Source organism: Epinephelus fuscoguttatus, linkage group LG11 (assembly GCF_011397635.1).
Source record: "Epinephelus fuscoguttatus linkage group LG11, E.fuscoguttatus.final_Chr_v1".
NCBI classification, from domain to species: domain Eukaryota; kingdom Metazoa; phylum Chordata; class Actinopteri; order Perciformes; family Serranidae; genus Epinephelus; species Epinephelus fuscoguttatus.
Window position 1 is genome coordinate 26,888,597 of NC_064762.1, and position 13,035 is coordinate 26,901,631.

General features: G+C 40.7%; 1 protein-coding gene across 1 annotated transcript in view; it reads right to left on the reverse strand.

Annotated features, from left to right (window-relative positions):
* scara5 (scavenger receptor class A, member 5 (putative)) overlaps positions 1-13,035 on the reverse strand; it is a 104,801-nt gene that overhangs the window by 48,237 nt on the left and 43,529 nt on the right. Inside the window, exons 4-7 of the mRNA XM_049590823.1 lie at positions 7,719-7,918; positions 5,508-5,686; positions 5,247-5,373; positions 4,921-5,089 (exon numbers count right to left, since the gene is read on the reverse strand). Coding sequence (XP_049446780.1) covers positions 4,921-5,089; positions 5,247-5,373; positions 5,508-5,686; positions 7,719-7,918 — 675 coding nt within the window. The remainder of the gene's footprint in view (positions 1-4,920; positions 5,090-5,246; positions 5,374-5,507; positions 5,687-7,718; positions 7,919-13,035) is intronic.

Sequence of the window (13,035 nt, forward strand, 5' to 3'; positions counted from 1 at the left end):
TTTTACGGTGTTTATTTATTAGATAGAATTTGAATCGTTGTATGAGAATACGTTGAAACAACATAAGACAATATCTTATGTCATAATTATGTAGATGACACCCTAATTTATATAACAATGCCACCAAGTGAGTATGGCCCCTTACAAGCAATGAGTAGGTGCATTCAACAAATCAGTGATATAATGTGCCAAAACTGTCTTCCATTAAACAAAGATAAAACTCAAATAATGTAATTTGGAGCCAAAGAATAATGATTAAAAGTCACTGCTCAACTTCAGTCGCTAATGTTAAAGACCACAAACCAGGCCAAAATCTTGATGTAATCATGGAGCTTTCAATCATATCACATGAATCACCTCAGCAGAAAGCTTACCTTGTTGACATGCAAATGTAGATATTAAAATGTCAACTTATGGGCACTTTTTGTCCAGGACTAAAAAGTTGAGATTGGAAGTTTATTCTTGACCTTGGCATTTGGTCCATTTAGTCACGGTTCTGGAGCTTTCGATTGTATCACATGGTCTTCCTCAGCAGAGTTTACCCTTAAATGAAACCTGGAGTTTTCTCGTAAACGAACAAAAGTTATGTTTAAATCAGTGTATCCTTGAGGTCTAACAAACATGTTAAATCTATTTCCATATTCATAAACCATTGCATAGATGATTTTTTTTTTTTTAAAGTAGTTTCTATTAAGTGTTGTTGCATTAATGTATTCAGCATCCATTTCTACTAGCTGGTTTTTTTTCACTGCCTTTGTTGGCACAGTTCAGAAACTCCACAGGGGCCCCTTAACAATAAAGAAATTTATGAAGGAAAGCACCAAATATGCAAAATTATTTTACCATTTAGCTATCAATAACACCAATCCCCAGGATACTGGCACTGACATTTGACAATCTAAATGTTTAGTCACTAATAAGACACAAATTGGTAATAACTTTACACAGATACAGTATTTCACTTGCAATCAAAATCATCTGATTAATTTTTCCTTGTTTGGTACATGTTACTGTAAACAATAGCATGTTGCACAATAATTTACCACCTGGAGAGGTAAAAGACTCTTCAAAACAGCTTTTCATGTGTCTTTATCATTAATACAACAAGTAACATGTGTGGCATGAACATCAGTATATGAGTCACAGAGGACTAAAAGGCAAACTAACTGAGTACCAAGAGAGCAGAGGACGGAGAAAAAGAGGAGGCATGAGAAGGGAACTGAGCAGAGGAGGATAAACATGGATAGAGATGTAAAACTTTTCTTGGCTAAGGTGACTGGGAGCTAACAACAAACAAATGGGCTGCGGAGTTAAAACTAATGACAGAGCTGAGTGGCTGAGTTTTGACTCTGGATGAAGCATCTAAATTTAACCCACAATTGTTTCCAGGCTCAGGAGAAACGGCATCCCACCCACATCTGAAGCACACACGAGATCAGGGGTCTCGTTCGGTTTGAGTTGCCATCAATCAGCTCGGGCGGCGTCCCCTGCCAGCATTACGTCATAGCATACCTATTCTGATTTTAACAAACCAGGGAAGTCATTTTGTGTCCTGGCAGTGAGAGTCGTACCACGTCAGGGTTAATCAGATCTGAGCAGATTGGAGGAAGAACATTGAGAGTTGCTCAATACCCCGGAGTTGTAATCCCACGGTGTAAAATCACATTTGCGTGCTACGGTCACTTGAATTCAATCACACTGCAAACATCTATTGGCTCAGACATGCTGTTGTAAATGATCTTTCTGGAGCACAAAGTTCCGCCCAAAGGGTTTCATTATATTAAGAGTTAAAGTTCTCACGTTCTCATGGTGAGTTCACATATTTTTCATATATTCCTACCAGAGGTCTTCATGGGACTTCCCAGACCCTAGGACCCAAGACACAACCCAGGACCCAAATGGGTTTTGGTCCTCTTTTTATTAATGTCAGTCGAGTGAGGGTCAGGTCTCATTCTGTTAACGCTTGTTCCAGGTCTGTTTATCATTATGTGCTATACTCAAGTGGATCTGAGAAGATCCCTGATCAGCGCTGATCATGAGAAAAACAAATAAGCACTGTGTGTAACTTGCATGATGATTAGGATCAGATTACAAGAGTGATTGTAAGGTGAAAGCAGTGTCAGCACGTTGGTGGCTGATGAAAGATGGATACCATCTTCACTGAGATTAAAAAGACGCCAAGAGAAAATAAATATAAAGAGGTCAAACCTAGTGGCATCTTATCTGGGCCTCCTTCATGCAAATTGTGGACAAAGATGTGTCACCTCACGCCCTGGCCACACTGCCTGCAGGACCAGCTACCTTGCTGAATATCCGCAGCCTGCATGCGTGCAGTGTTCTCACAGACAGTGTTGCTCCTGCGGTGCTGCTGCAGGGTTGCCTGCTGCTATAACTACTGTATTTCCACTGTTAAAGCTGGTACTCTACTAATATAAAGAACCGTGCAAGCCACTGCATTGTCAACAACAAGGTCTGGCAAATATTTCATAATAAAAAGCCTTGTGTTAACAAATGATGGGATGATGGGAGTCGTCCATGGAAACCTTGTCAGATAGCCTGGAAATCCAGACCCAAATCTCGAACAATTTAGGGTCTAGCTATGAGTAATGAAAATGGCCCAACTCGAGGGGCGGCACCAAGCATGCATTTATAAATATCACTGCACGCAATTGGATAACACTACGACCAATCAGAACAATACACGGGGTGACGTATACGCTTAGCTACCAGCGGAGCTAACTGGTAGATTAGACTCTTGCCATATCCGGTCGGCAAAACAGCAAAAACGTCCTTCTTGCAAAGGACAGATTCGAGTGCCGTCTTCTGTTCCTCTTTTAGAGAAAAAGCCAAGTCTAACTTGTTCATTGTTGCGGCCAAAGCCGTTTCAAACAGCTGGTGTTCATCCATAGCCATCTAGCAATGTTTACTGACTGATTCCAGCGCTGTCGTCATCTGTTTAGCTTGCCTCTGGCCCGCCTATATCAGATACACTGATGTGATTGGTGCAGCTTGGCTCCAACGGCATGGGTAATGAGCATCATTACTGATTGCCAGAGTGACTCATTGAGCAAATTCAAATTGTGCTCTCGCGAGAACTCTGGATTTCCAGGGTACTTGTCAGAGGGATTTATTTTGAAAAAACGGAAACAGGAATTGTTGAGTTTAAATGAATATTCACACTTGACATGTCTGTCACAGATTTAGATTGTAGTGAAATGTGGTAAGATGTCAGTGTATTATTTAAAGACCATTTTGATGAAAGGCGCACATGTCACATGGAAAAAATAGGTAAGACTTTAATTATCTAGATGTTTCCCAGCAGTAGCAGCAACAGCAGCAGCTCACATGGGCAGTGTGGCTGCTCTAATCTGTTAATACAGGTAGCGAAAAATAAAAAACAAGATGCTCTGCAACAGGGAAAACAGGATTCCTACAACTCTTTATACTGGATTGAGTTTTACAAAAGGTCTGTTTTCAGTGACCTAAAATGCAATTTGCGTTTGGACGAAAGGCCAAAACATAAAAAAAAGCTACATTTTCAAGTATACGCGTGTAAGTGTGGAGTAGGTCTAAGGCGTTAACAATGGCTCAAATCAAAACAACAAAATAAGTGAAGACCTCAACTGAATTCAGTTTTAAGGCATTTATCTCAATATATGATCAACCTTGAGATTCGCAGTTACTGTTGTGTACAAAGTGTTTAAGGATCAGACATGTAAATGAGTAATGGCATCTCTCCCCTGCCTGGGAATTTGATCAGGCTTCAGAATGAGCTAACCTGAGGGTCATCTGAACCAATCGTACTCAATAACTTGCTATTTTTCTATAGGGCTGAAGATCAAGCCATGCTGGCCTGGAGCAAGTGTTTATCACACAAACCACATTCACCTGCAGCTCTTCATCTATCAGCTCACTGTGGTTGTCTCTACTTGTGTTAGTTTTTTCTACAATATTTAATTTTGATCCACTGACCAAATACCACGGAATTTATCTATATCTATATCTTGTTTTGTAAATGTGTGAAGCAGTAGCATATTTTCAGTTTGCATCAGCCATAACTTAAAACATCTCTAACATGGCTGAAGCATATTGAACCCTTAAACAATAAAACAAGGCATATACTTGGAAATAGTGGTTAGGAATGTGGGAGTGAAACTAAACTCCAAACCACTGAGAGTAAAGTAACAAAACTACAGAGAAACTGAACACAAAGAGACTTTTAAAAACAGAGCTTTCTCTTTAGTCACCAGCATGATCACACATGTATTGCATCATTTAGGCACAGGACATGGTTTTGGTTAGAGGGAGAATATCATCACAGGTCGTCGCTGCTACTAAGCAGGACCACAACAGCAGGGCTCCGCATCACCTGCTGTGAGGAGTCAGTACAAACACATGTTCCCAGCACAGCACTGCCCGATTAAACAGCTTTAGATTTTGGTGATTTCCAGATGACAAGATGGCTAGGTGTCTACATTACAACTGGGCTAAAAAGTCTAGATTGCCTATAACCATTGTCTGGATATATTTCAAAATGTATTTAGGACTTGGTTGACTTTGGAATATAGTCAGTTAAATGCTGAAAACGGGTTTTATGTAACTGTGATGTCTGAAAAAATGCCACTTTTCAACCCAATTCAGCGAGTTCCAACTTAGACATCTTGACGCCTTTTGACCTGTAAATCATCAAATCAGTGCTCAGAAGAACTAAAGCTAACCACAAGGGCCCTTAGGGGGAGCATTTGGGCTAATGACAGGGGCACTTGGACTTCTTAAGTGCCTCTCTAGTGTCACACTTGGGCCAAACTGAAGCATGAATTGTCCCCTTTGGGAACAGCCAAGTCTTAGTTAAATAAAGGTTTTTGAAAGGGGCTCTTTTGCACTCAGAGCAGCAATGTGAACATTTTTTTCATAGCTGACCTTCAAATATGGTGAGGTTCTTCAGGGCCAGAGAGTGCTCCCAGTCCTTCAGGCGGAGGTCCTCCGTGATTGTGTTCAGGATCTCCATCTCGTTCCTCAGCTGGGCCTCCGTGTGGACGTGGGTCACCCACAAACTGCTGGTGTCCTCTGTTATGTTGCTGATCTGGATCTGAGCAGCAGGAGTACAGGCAGAGGGAGCGTTAGCAGGTGCCGCAGTAAGATTTTACTTTATAAATGTTAACTCCGTGCTTCCAGCATGTGTCTAAACACAGTTACTCAGTAGCAGATTCAATGGAAAGGACATTTTTGTATAAGTTGTGATGAACCTGCAGGTCTTGTATCTTCAGGTGGTGAATACTGATGTCACTGCTGAAGGTGTGGTTGACAGCTCCTACCATCCAGTTGACCTCATCCAGTTTCTCTCTCAGCCTGCTCACCTGTCCTGAGGTTTCCCTGAAAGACGACAGAAACAAACAGAACATTTTTCTTCTAATTCAATTCATTAGATTCTACACAGTCTTCACTGGGATGCAATCACAGTTCCATGCTTTGGAAACGACAGTCTTCCCTGTAATATGAATGTGTACCTGAACAGGAGGTCCTGGTCCTGGAGCCAGGCAGAGGCTCGGGACACTTCCACACTCAAGCTCGTCAGATTCCTGCCAGTGGAGCTGCTTAGGTAGGACAACCTGTCATCCAGCTGCACCAAGTAGCCCTCTGACTGGAGGGAGTGAGCCTGCATGGTTCTCAGCTCCACCTCCAGGCCCTGTGGGTGAAAGAACTTAGGAACATCTTCATTGCTATTATAGTATTTCTTAATTAGTATCACTTAAAATGATACTTACTAACTTGTCACATTTAAACAGCATTGACTATTGCGTTAGTATCAAGCAACAACCTCCAGGGCTAAAAAGGGAAGACAACACATAAGTGCCAAAAACTGCAGTTCCTCAAATGGCCGCTTGAGGCAGGCTCCTGAAGTGATATATACCCTGGACACTTTAGCTCCCAAAGGGCTTAACGTTGATTTTGACTTGAGGCCTTTTTTATGAGGTGTGTGTGGTCCGTGCGCCTCATTTCTATGGATCTAGTAATTTGTCATTGCCATGTTTCTAGGATCTTGTCATTTGTGATTACATTGTTCCCTCAGTAGCTGGTATGATGTTGGATTTGATTTCTTCCTGCTACTACTGTTTGAGCCATGTTTCTCATATTGTCTGTCGCTGTGTGATATTTATTAGAGACGCCTCTACAGAACATATTTTTTGTTCTCCCCTTTTTTAATATCTCATAAATTTATGATGGTCTTCACCTGATGTTCTCTTTATGTGATATTTAAAACGTGTGGGAGTTGTATATATTGTGTACATATTTATATTTGCACTGCAGGCTTTATACCTGCGCATTTTCTTAATAAGTGCTTTAAAGATTTTCTTACAGAACCTTCTTAAAGTATCTTTGTAAAGTGGTATTCCAGCATTGTTGCATTGAACTGCATTTAAAGATTGTTTCTCATCAATCAGAAACAAATTTTTCTTTTCTGTTTTTTTCTTTCTTGTTTTATAAATTACGTTCATCGTTCCCACACCTGGGGTTCACTTACTTGATTGCATCAGGTGACCCTGAGGGGTTGGGTGTGTATATATGGCAGGTGTATTCACATTCACTTAATGTCTGATGAAGGGCAGGGGCCCGAAACGTCACAACTACAATGCATGAATAAATTGTGCAAGGAGCAGCTTCTGGTGTGCGGACTTCATCTTTTTATTTCAGGCTCCTGAAGAGAGTCATTTCCCATAGACTCCCATGTTAAAATGCCCAATTTTACAGCAGCAATAATTGTGTTTAGAGTCGGGTACAAAAACAGTTTTGGTCTCTTTTGGTCGCTAATTTCAACATTTATGTGTCATGATCCTTGGTTTTTGTTTATATTCTGTTATCCTATGGCCTTGGGTTTTGGAGATTTCTGGTTGCATTCCATGTTTCATGTTATTAATGTTTTATTTGATTCCTGTTTTCTGTCACACCTGTCTCGTTAGTCCTTCCCTGTTCCCAGAGTCTTCCCCTCACACCTGTTCTGTATTAGTCTTACTTGCTCCACCCTGGTGTTCCCCTCCACACCCTTGCTGTTAGCCAATCCCCATTTCACTCCTTTTGCCTGTGTTCTCCTACTCCCGCTGTGTCTCGTTCTTGTGATACTTTTTTTCCCCCGTGTATATATACCTGTGTGTGTTCCTTTGTTCCTTGTCAGTTTGTTCTGCGATCATTCCTGTGTTCAACTCAGTCTTCATGGTGTCATTTCTTCCTGGTCTCCCGTATTCCATTTTGGATTTCTTCCCCAAGTTGTTCCGTTTTGTTAAGACTTACAGTTATATTTAAGGCTGTGACTGCTATGAGTGACAGGCTGTCTGCTGATAGTGTCCATGTCTTCTCAGTCAGATCCACCCCTCGCTCCTCCACAGCTCCACCCTCTTGTCCAAATATAGTCACTTCTGGCTTCAAAATAACCAAGATGGCAACAGCCAAAATGCCAAACTTGAGACTTTAAAACGGGAGTCCACAAACTAATGGCTGACACCATGATAATTATGTCAATTATTTTACACAGTCCATGGAAAATATTAATTGAAGGACTTTCCTAGAAAGTACAGAGTGTATGAAGGACAGAAATCTCATCTATCTATCTATCTATCTATCTATCTATCTATCTATCTATCTATCCCTTATTGTCACTTCCCCAGTATAAAACCCTGCTCTGTAAAAGCTCTTGTTTTGCTTTGTGTAATCTCATGTCGTACCTTGATGAGGATCTCCAGCCTCTGCAGCCAGTCGCTGTGGTTTTGGAAGAGATTCTCCAGTTTCCAGATGTTCTCCAGCAGGTCAGCCTGTGTGGACGCCTCGCCCAAGTTCTGCTGGAGCAGCCGAGAGCGCTCTGACATCCGGGTCACGTTCTCCATCAGCACCTCCTGCCGCTGTGAAGACACCTGGGAACGAGAGACTGGGGAGGGAGAGAGAAAGAAAGGAGAGTGAGAGATTTGTTCTGAGTGTTGATTCACTGATCCCCCAGTCCCCAACATCAAGTATCATTTACTATCAATCACTACTGTCAGCTCGGGCCCAGCCAGCACTTCAATGCGGAGCAGATGTTGATATGGTCGCCTGCACTAATTGTGATTGTCTGTTCCTGCTAAATGTATTGTTTTGTTAAATTATGAACTAAATATTTTTATGACTTCAAAACCAGTTTCCAGAGTTGGCTCACCGTGAGGCTCTCTGTGTTTTACTGACGACATATTGTGGAAATTCTGTCTCCATTTTTGACTGATGTTGAGTTTGGCCCCTGCATGTTGCTGTTCGTCCAATACTTGCAGGAGAGAGAGCATTAGCCCAGAGTGTTTTTACAAAAAAGATATGACGTATGGATTCCCAGTGACGGAAAGTAACAACTGTGAGGGCTTTTTACACGAGAACTGCACTTACGTTTAATTTTGAGGTACTTTCTACCAGTGTATACTTAAGAAATGTTGTACTTTTATTCTACTACTTTTATCTGGCGACTATACTTTCTAGTTGCTTCACAATCAGCTTGTAAAATACAACACATTGTTATAATCAACTCAGTCTATTATCATTAAAAGAAAGGATTAAAGCAAATAAAACAAACAAATTTGTGTAGCAGAACTCAGTGTTTTCTTTTTCTTACCCCATAAATCATCTCACGACCTTGCAAATTTATCTTGTGACACTTTGGAGGAGGCTCGACCCCAAGTTTGAGATCTAAATCACTAAACTCCTGCAAAGTATTTTAAACTAGCTCCACACTGACAAACTACAAAAGCAAAAGAAAGCAACAAGCTTCTAATGTGTCGTATGCATTTGTTCTGATCAATCATGAAGCCATTTTCTGCACAATAGGATACTTTTACTTTTGATAAAATTTTAATACTTTTACTTGAGAAGGATTTTGAAAAGACTTTTACATGTAATTGGATAATTTTACATTGAGTAAAAGACCTAAATATCAATTTCTTTGTTAACCTTTCCCCCATTAAAATTATAAAAAGTTGGATTTTGGTTTTGTTTGTCATTCTGAAAACATCTACTGGTTAACTAGAGGGAGTTTTTGATGATGAATCATAAAGACAAAAATCTGAAAGAAACAGAAGTAAAAAGGAAGAGGGACAACATGTTTTTCTTCTGGAGTTTCTGGAGAGTTTTGGGACAACACAATCTCTCTTACACGTGTTTTTTTTAGCTGTTACACACCACATTTGCTGACGGTAAACATATTACGGATGAACCTTTCTTGTCTTGTTTTTGGCTGGGGCATAAAGGCCACGTCTCCCTTTGCCTTTTCTCTGTTCTCCACCATGCCTAATGAGAAAAAGCTCCTCGGTTTCATGTTATGTTGAGCGTGTGTTGCATAGTAACGGCTCGATAGCCCGGGAGATATTTTGAAACCAGATCCCCAGCGTTACGCCATGACGACATCCTCTCCGCAGGACAGCAGGGACCAATGTGTGCAAAATGCCTCAGATGGAGGGAAAAAAAGGAATGACTTGGGAAATGAGAGGAAGCAGATAATTCCCCTCACACATGCTCTTCGACACATTGATGCCCCTAACAGCCTGATATCACAAAGTCTCTGTATGTTTCTGTTTCCACGTATCTAAGAGAGTGATCGAAATCTGTGTGTGGCTTTATGTGCTTGCATCAAGGCCAAGAATCGTCTGCATGGAAAGTGCTGCAAAACCACAGTGCTGCAAACAAACCATCTCAATTCCTGCTCATTATGTGTGTTAGGTTTATTCCTAATGACCTGAAAAACTAAATAAGCTGAAATCGCTCAACTACACACGGCGCTTAATTGCTAAATGATGGTCTGTCAGCAGCAGCATTTTTTTTCTTTTTCAGGAGAACACACACAAATTTAAGATCAACCAGAGCATGATAGCATGGCGTTTCTAAGCAGCACTACCTCTTCAAAAATGAAGAAGGAAAGAAGACCAAGGACATGTTGAAGGATAAGAGGGAGACAAAGAAAAAAAGTAAATAAGGAGGTGATACAAGATGAAAACTGATTTTGACAAGTAGAAGGACAATGGAGGAGAAACAATGTCTTTCAGACCATTTTTATTGGCACAATCCCCGCACTGTGCCTGACAGGATTGGAAAATAAGGAGGAAAACTCAACAGTTTTCATGATCACAAAAATCTTGGTTTGCACAGTTTGGTGCTCATAATTAGAGAAACAGTCAAACAGTGATGAAATTATTATTAATGTGATCATAAGCAGCAAAGTCCCTTGATAACAAAACATTTTAGGTGAATGAGTTATGGAATAAATGCTGTTACATCAGTGGTGCAAATCAGAATTAAACTTTAATTTGTTGATTTAAATTTTTTGTTTCAGTCAATGAGTGATTTTCAGTCTTTGTTATTCCAGCAATGCATGTAGTTATGTACACAGCGTAGGAGTCTGCCCCAATAACCAAACTTGTGATCCAGTTCTGAAAAAATGGCAGCACTTAACAAACTAAACCTACACATGATGCACACTTATCCTAATACTACCTTGGATCAATATTCCTGGCTATATGTATCCAATAATTCACCATGCTCTACTGTGCAACACCAAGTGGCAACTTCCAGGGCTGAAAATTGAAGCCAACTCAGAAGCGCCAGAAACTGCAATGCATCTTATGGCCACTTGAGGATGGCTCCAAAAGCTAGACAACTCCCATCAACCCCCATGTTAAACTTTACAGCAGAAATAAACATGTAGGCTTTACGTTATGCATAATTATGCTAGGTGTCACTTAAAGCTTTCATCCAGATCCACCACCACTCACCCCCCCACAGCTACACCCTCTCATCCAAATAGGGTCACCTCAGGTCACTTCTGGCTCCACAATCCATGGCGATGGCCAAAATGCCAAACTCAGCATTAAAAAGTGAGTCCACAAACCAGTGGGTGTTGTCGCTACGAACATTGTTTTTATACTTCTACTGTACAACACAAGTCCAACTTGTTGTCCAAACACTACGCGCCACAACTGAACTTCCACATGTAATTTAAAATATCTTTATAATGCTTGATAAGAATGATATTGTATATTTGACACTGTAAAAATAAATCAAGTTAAAGGTCATGAGATGTTGACAAATGCCTTTCTTCCCTAAAAACTTTATCAGACAGAAGCCATTAAAAGCAAAATCATGTTATGTGTCATTTTTATACAGTGGGTGAACTTCTAGCTAACTTTGCTTTATTCATTGCACATTTGTATCCGTCACCTGATTGTGAATGGTATTGTGTCATTCGCGAACGTTTCATTCAAGAGAACCAATCTTTTGGATGAACAAACTGAACCAAATCACTTCCTGAAATGATCCGTTCATCTCTCAGTTCACTTGAGCTCTCAGTCAGTTGTGACTGAGTGTGCAGGGACTCACTGAGTGAGAGATTGGTTGCTCAGTGATCCCTTCACTGAACATACCACACAGTGAATGTGTGCCCTGGGTGACAGACAGTCGCTGAGTTGCTCAAACCCACCACTCTCCCTTCCTCTCCTGTCATGAAGTCTTGAAATGGTTGTACATAATCCAACTAATCCAACTAAATGCTCATCTCACCACATCCTTCATGAACAGCCGTTCTCAGTTCACTAGTGAGCAGGCTAAACTCAGCGCTTTGCTGTGTTCTAGTTCAGTGAGTGGGACTACGCCGTCAAGCTCTGGTCAAGCACTTTGAGGAAACAATGCACAGCTCATTGCTCACTGAAATGTACAACACAGTGACCATGAGGCCTGAGTTAGTTGCTGAGTTGCTCTAGCCTGCCCCTCTCCCTCCCTCTCACGTCTTAAAGTCTCAAAGTAGGAAGCAGTAAATATTTTATTTGATAGATAAGTGTCGCAAAAATATATGTGCTCTACACAACAGGGTTGGACTTCAGCTGTCAGATTGGAAACAGTATCTTTATCCGACTTAATTCCCTGTTCTCATCTTGCTCAACTGCACGTTTAGCCAAGTTTCAGTCACTGAGTGGGATTACATGCAGTCAGCGCTACGGTCAAGCACTGAACTATTCAATGAACAAATCTTGTACACAAATCTTTTCAATGAGCAGAACAGAAGAACTGCCCATCACTAATTGTGACCATAATGTTGTATGATTGATGGCGCTTATTTGTTCATTTTGTGGAAATTGAATAAAACCATCAAAGTACTTGAGCTTGACTGAGTCATATATTTGCATGGCCTCATTAACCAAGCATAATAAACGTCCACATGCACATGCTTGTGGCAGTTACCTGAAATAAGTCACACAGGCAGGCACTTTAATACTCCCAAATACTGCATGTGTGTGTAATAAGACAAACCCTAAGAAGTTTAGAAAGAAAGGGGAAGAAGAAGAAAGAGGATAAGGAGGCAGCATCACTGGGTGTCTTAAACTCGTTCTAAACTCTACACAATAAACATCCAATGCGGTAAGGAAAAACTCAGGCTCCCTAAATTATTTTCTAACATGTTGACAGTTGGGGAAAAAACAGTTTTCCCAGCAGTGACAATAAATATGTGAATACCACATTTCTGTGAGATAATCTTGTAGGGATAATTTAAAAGTTACAGATGGAGCAGTGGAGCACAAAAAGTAATGTTAATGTAATCCAAGAATGGTTTCCAAATATTGTGAAATTTGTCAGAGTAACCGCATTGTGGTTTTGCTAGTTTAAGGTGCAGAATTACATTTCATAACCGCAGACTGTTTGGGGGTTGTGGGTTCTCACTGTTGAGGATAACTGTGTGCTATTAGAGTGAAGACATGTAAACTTATAATCATATCTTGTTGCCAGAAAACATTTTAACAGATTTTCCACAAAGTGTCTCACTTTGTTTCCTCTGGTTACACCGCCTTAAGGAATAATCAATCAGCATTAGAAATCACTCTCCACTAATTGATGTCTGTTGAATTGCAGGTCTGTTAACATGGAGAGCTCTGCATATACAATCAACCAAACCACAGAGGTCACTCTCAGGGAACTAAATGGAGATTAAAGGCTTCTCTGTTCACAGTGACATTCCTAAAGCAGTAATGAAGGATTGTTTGGGCA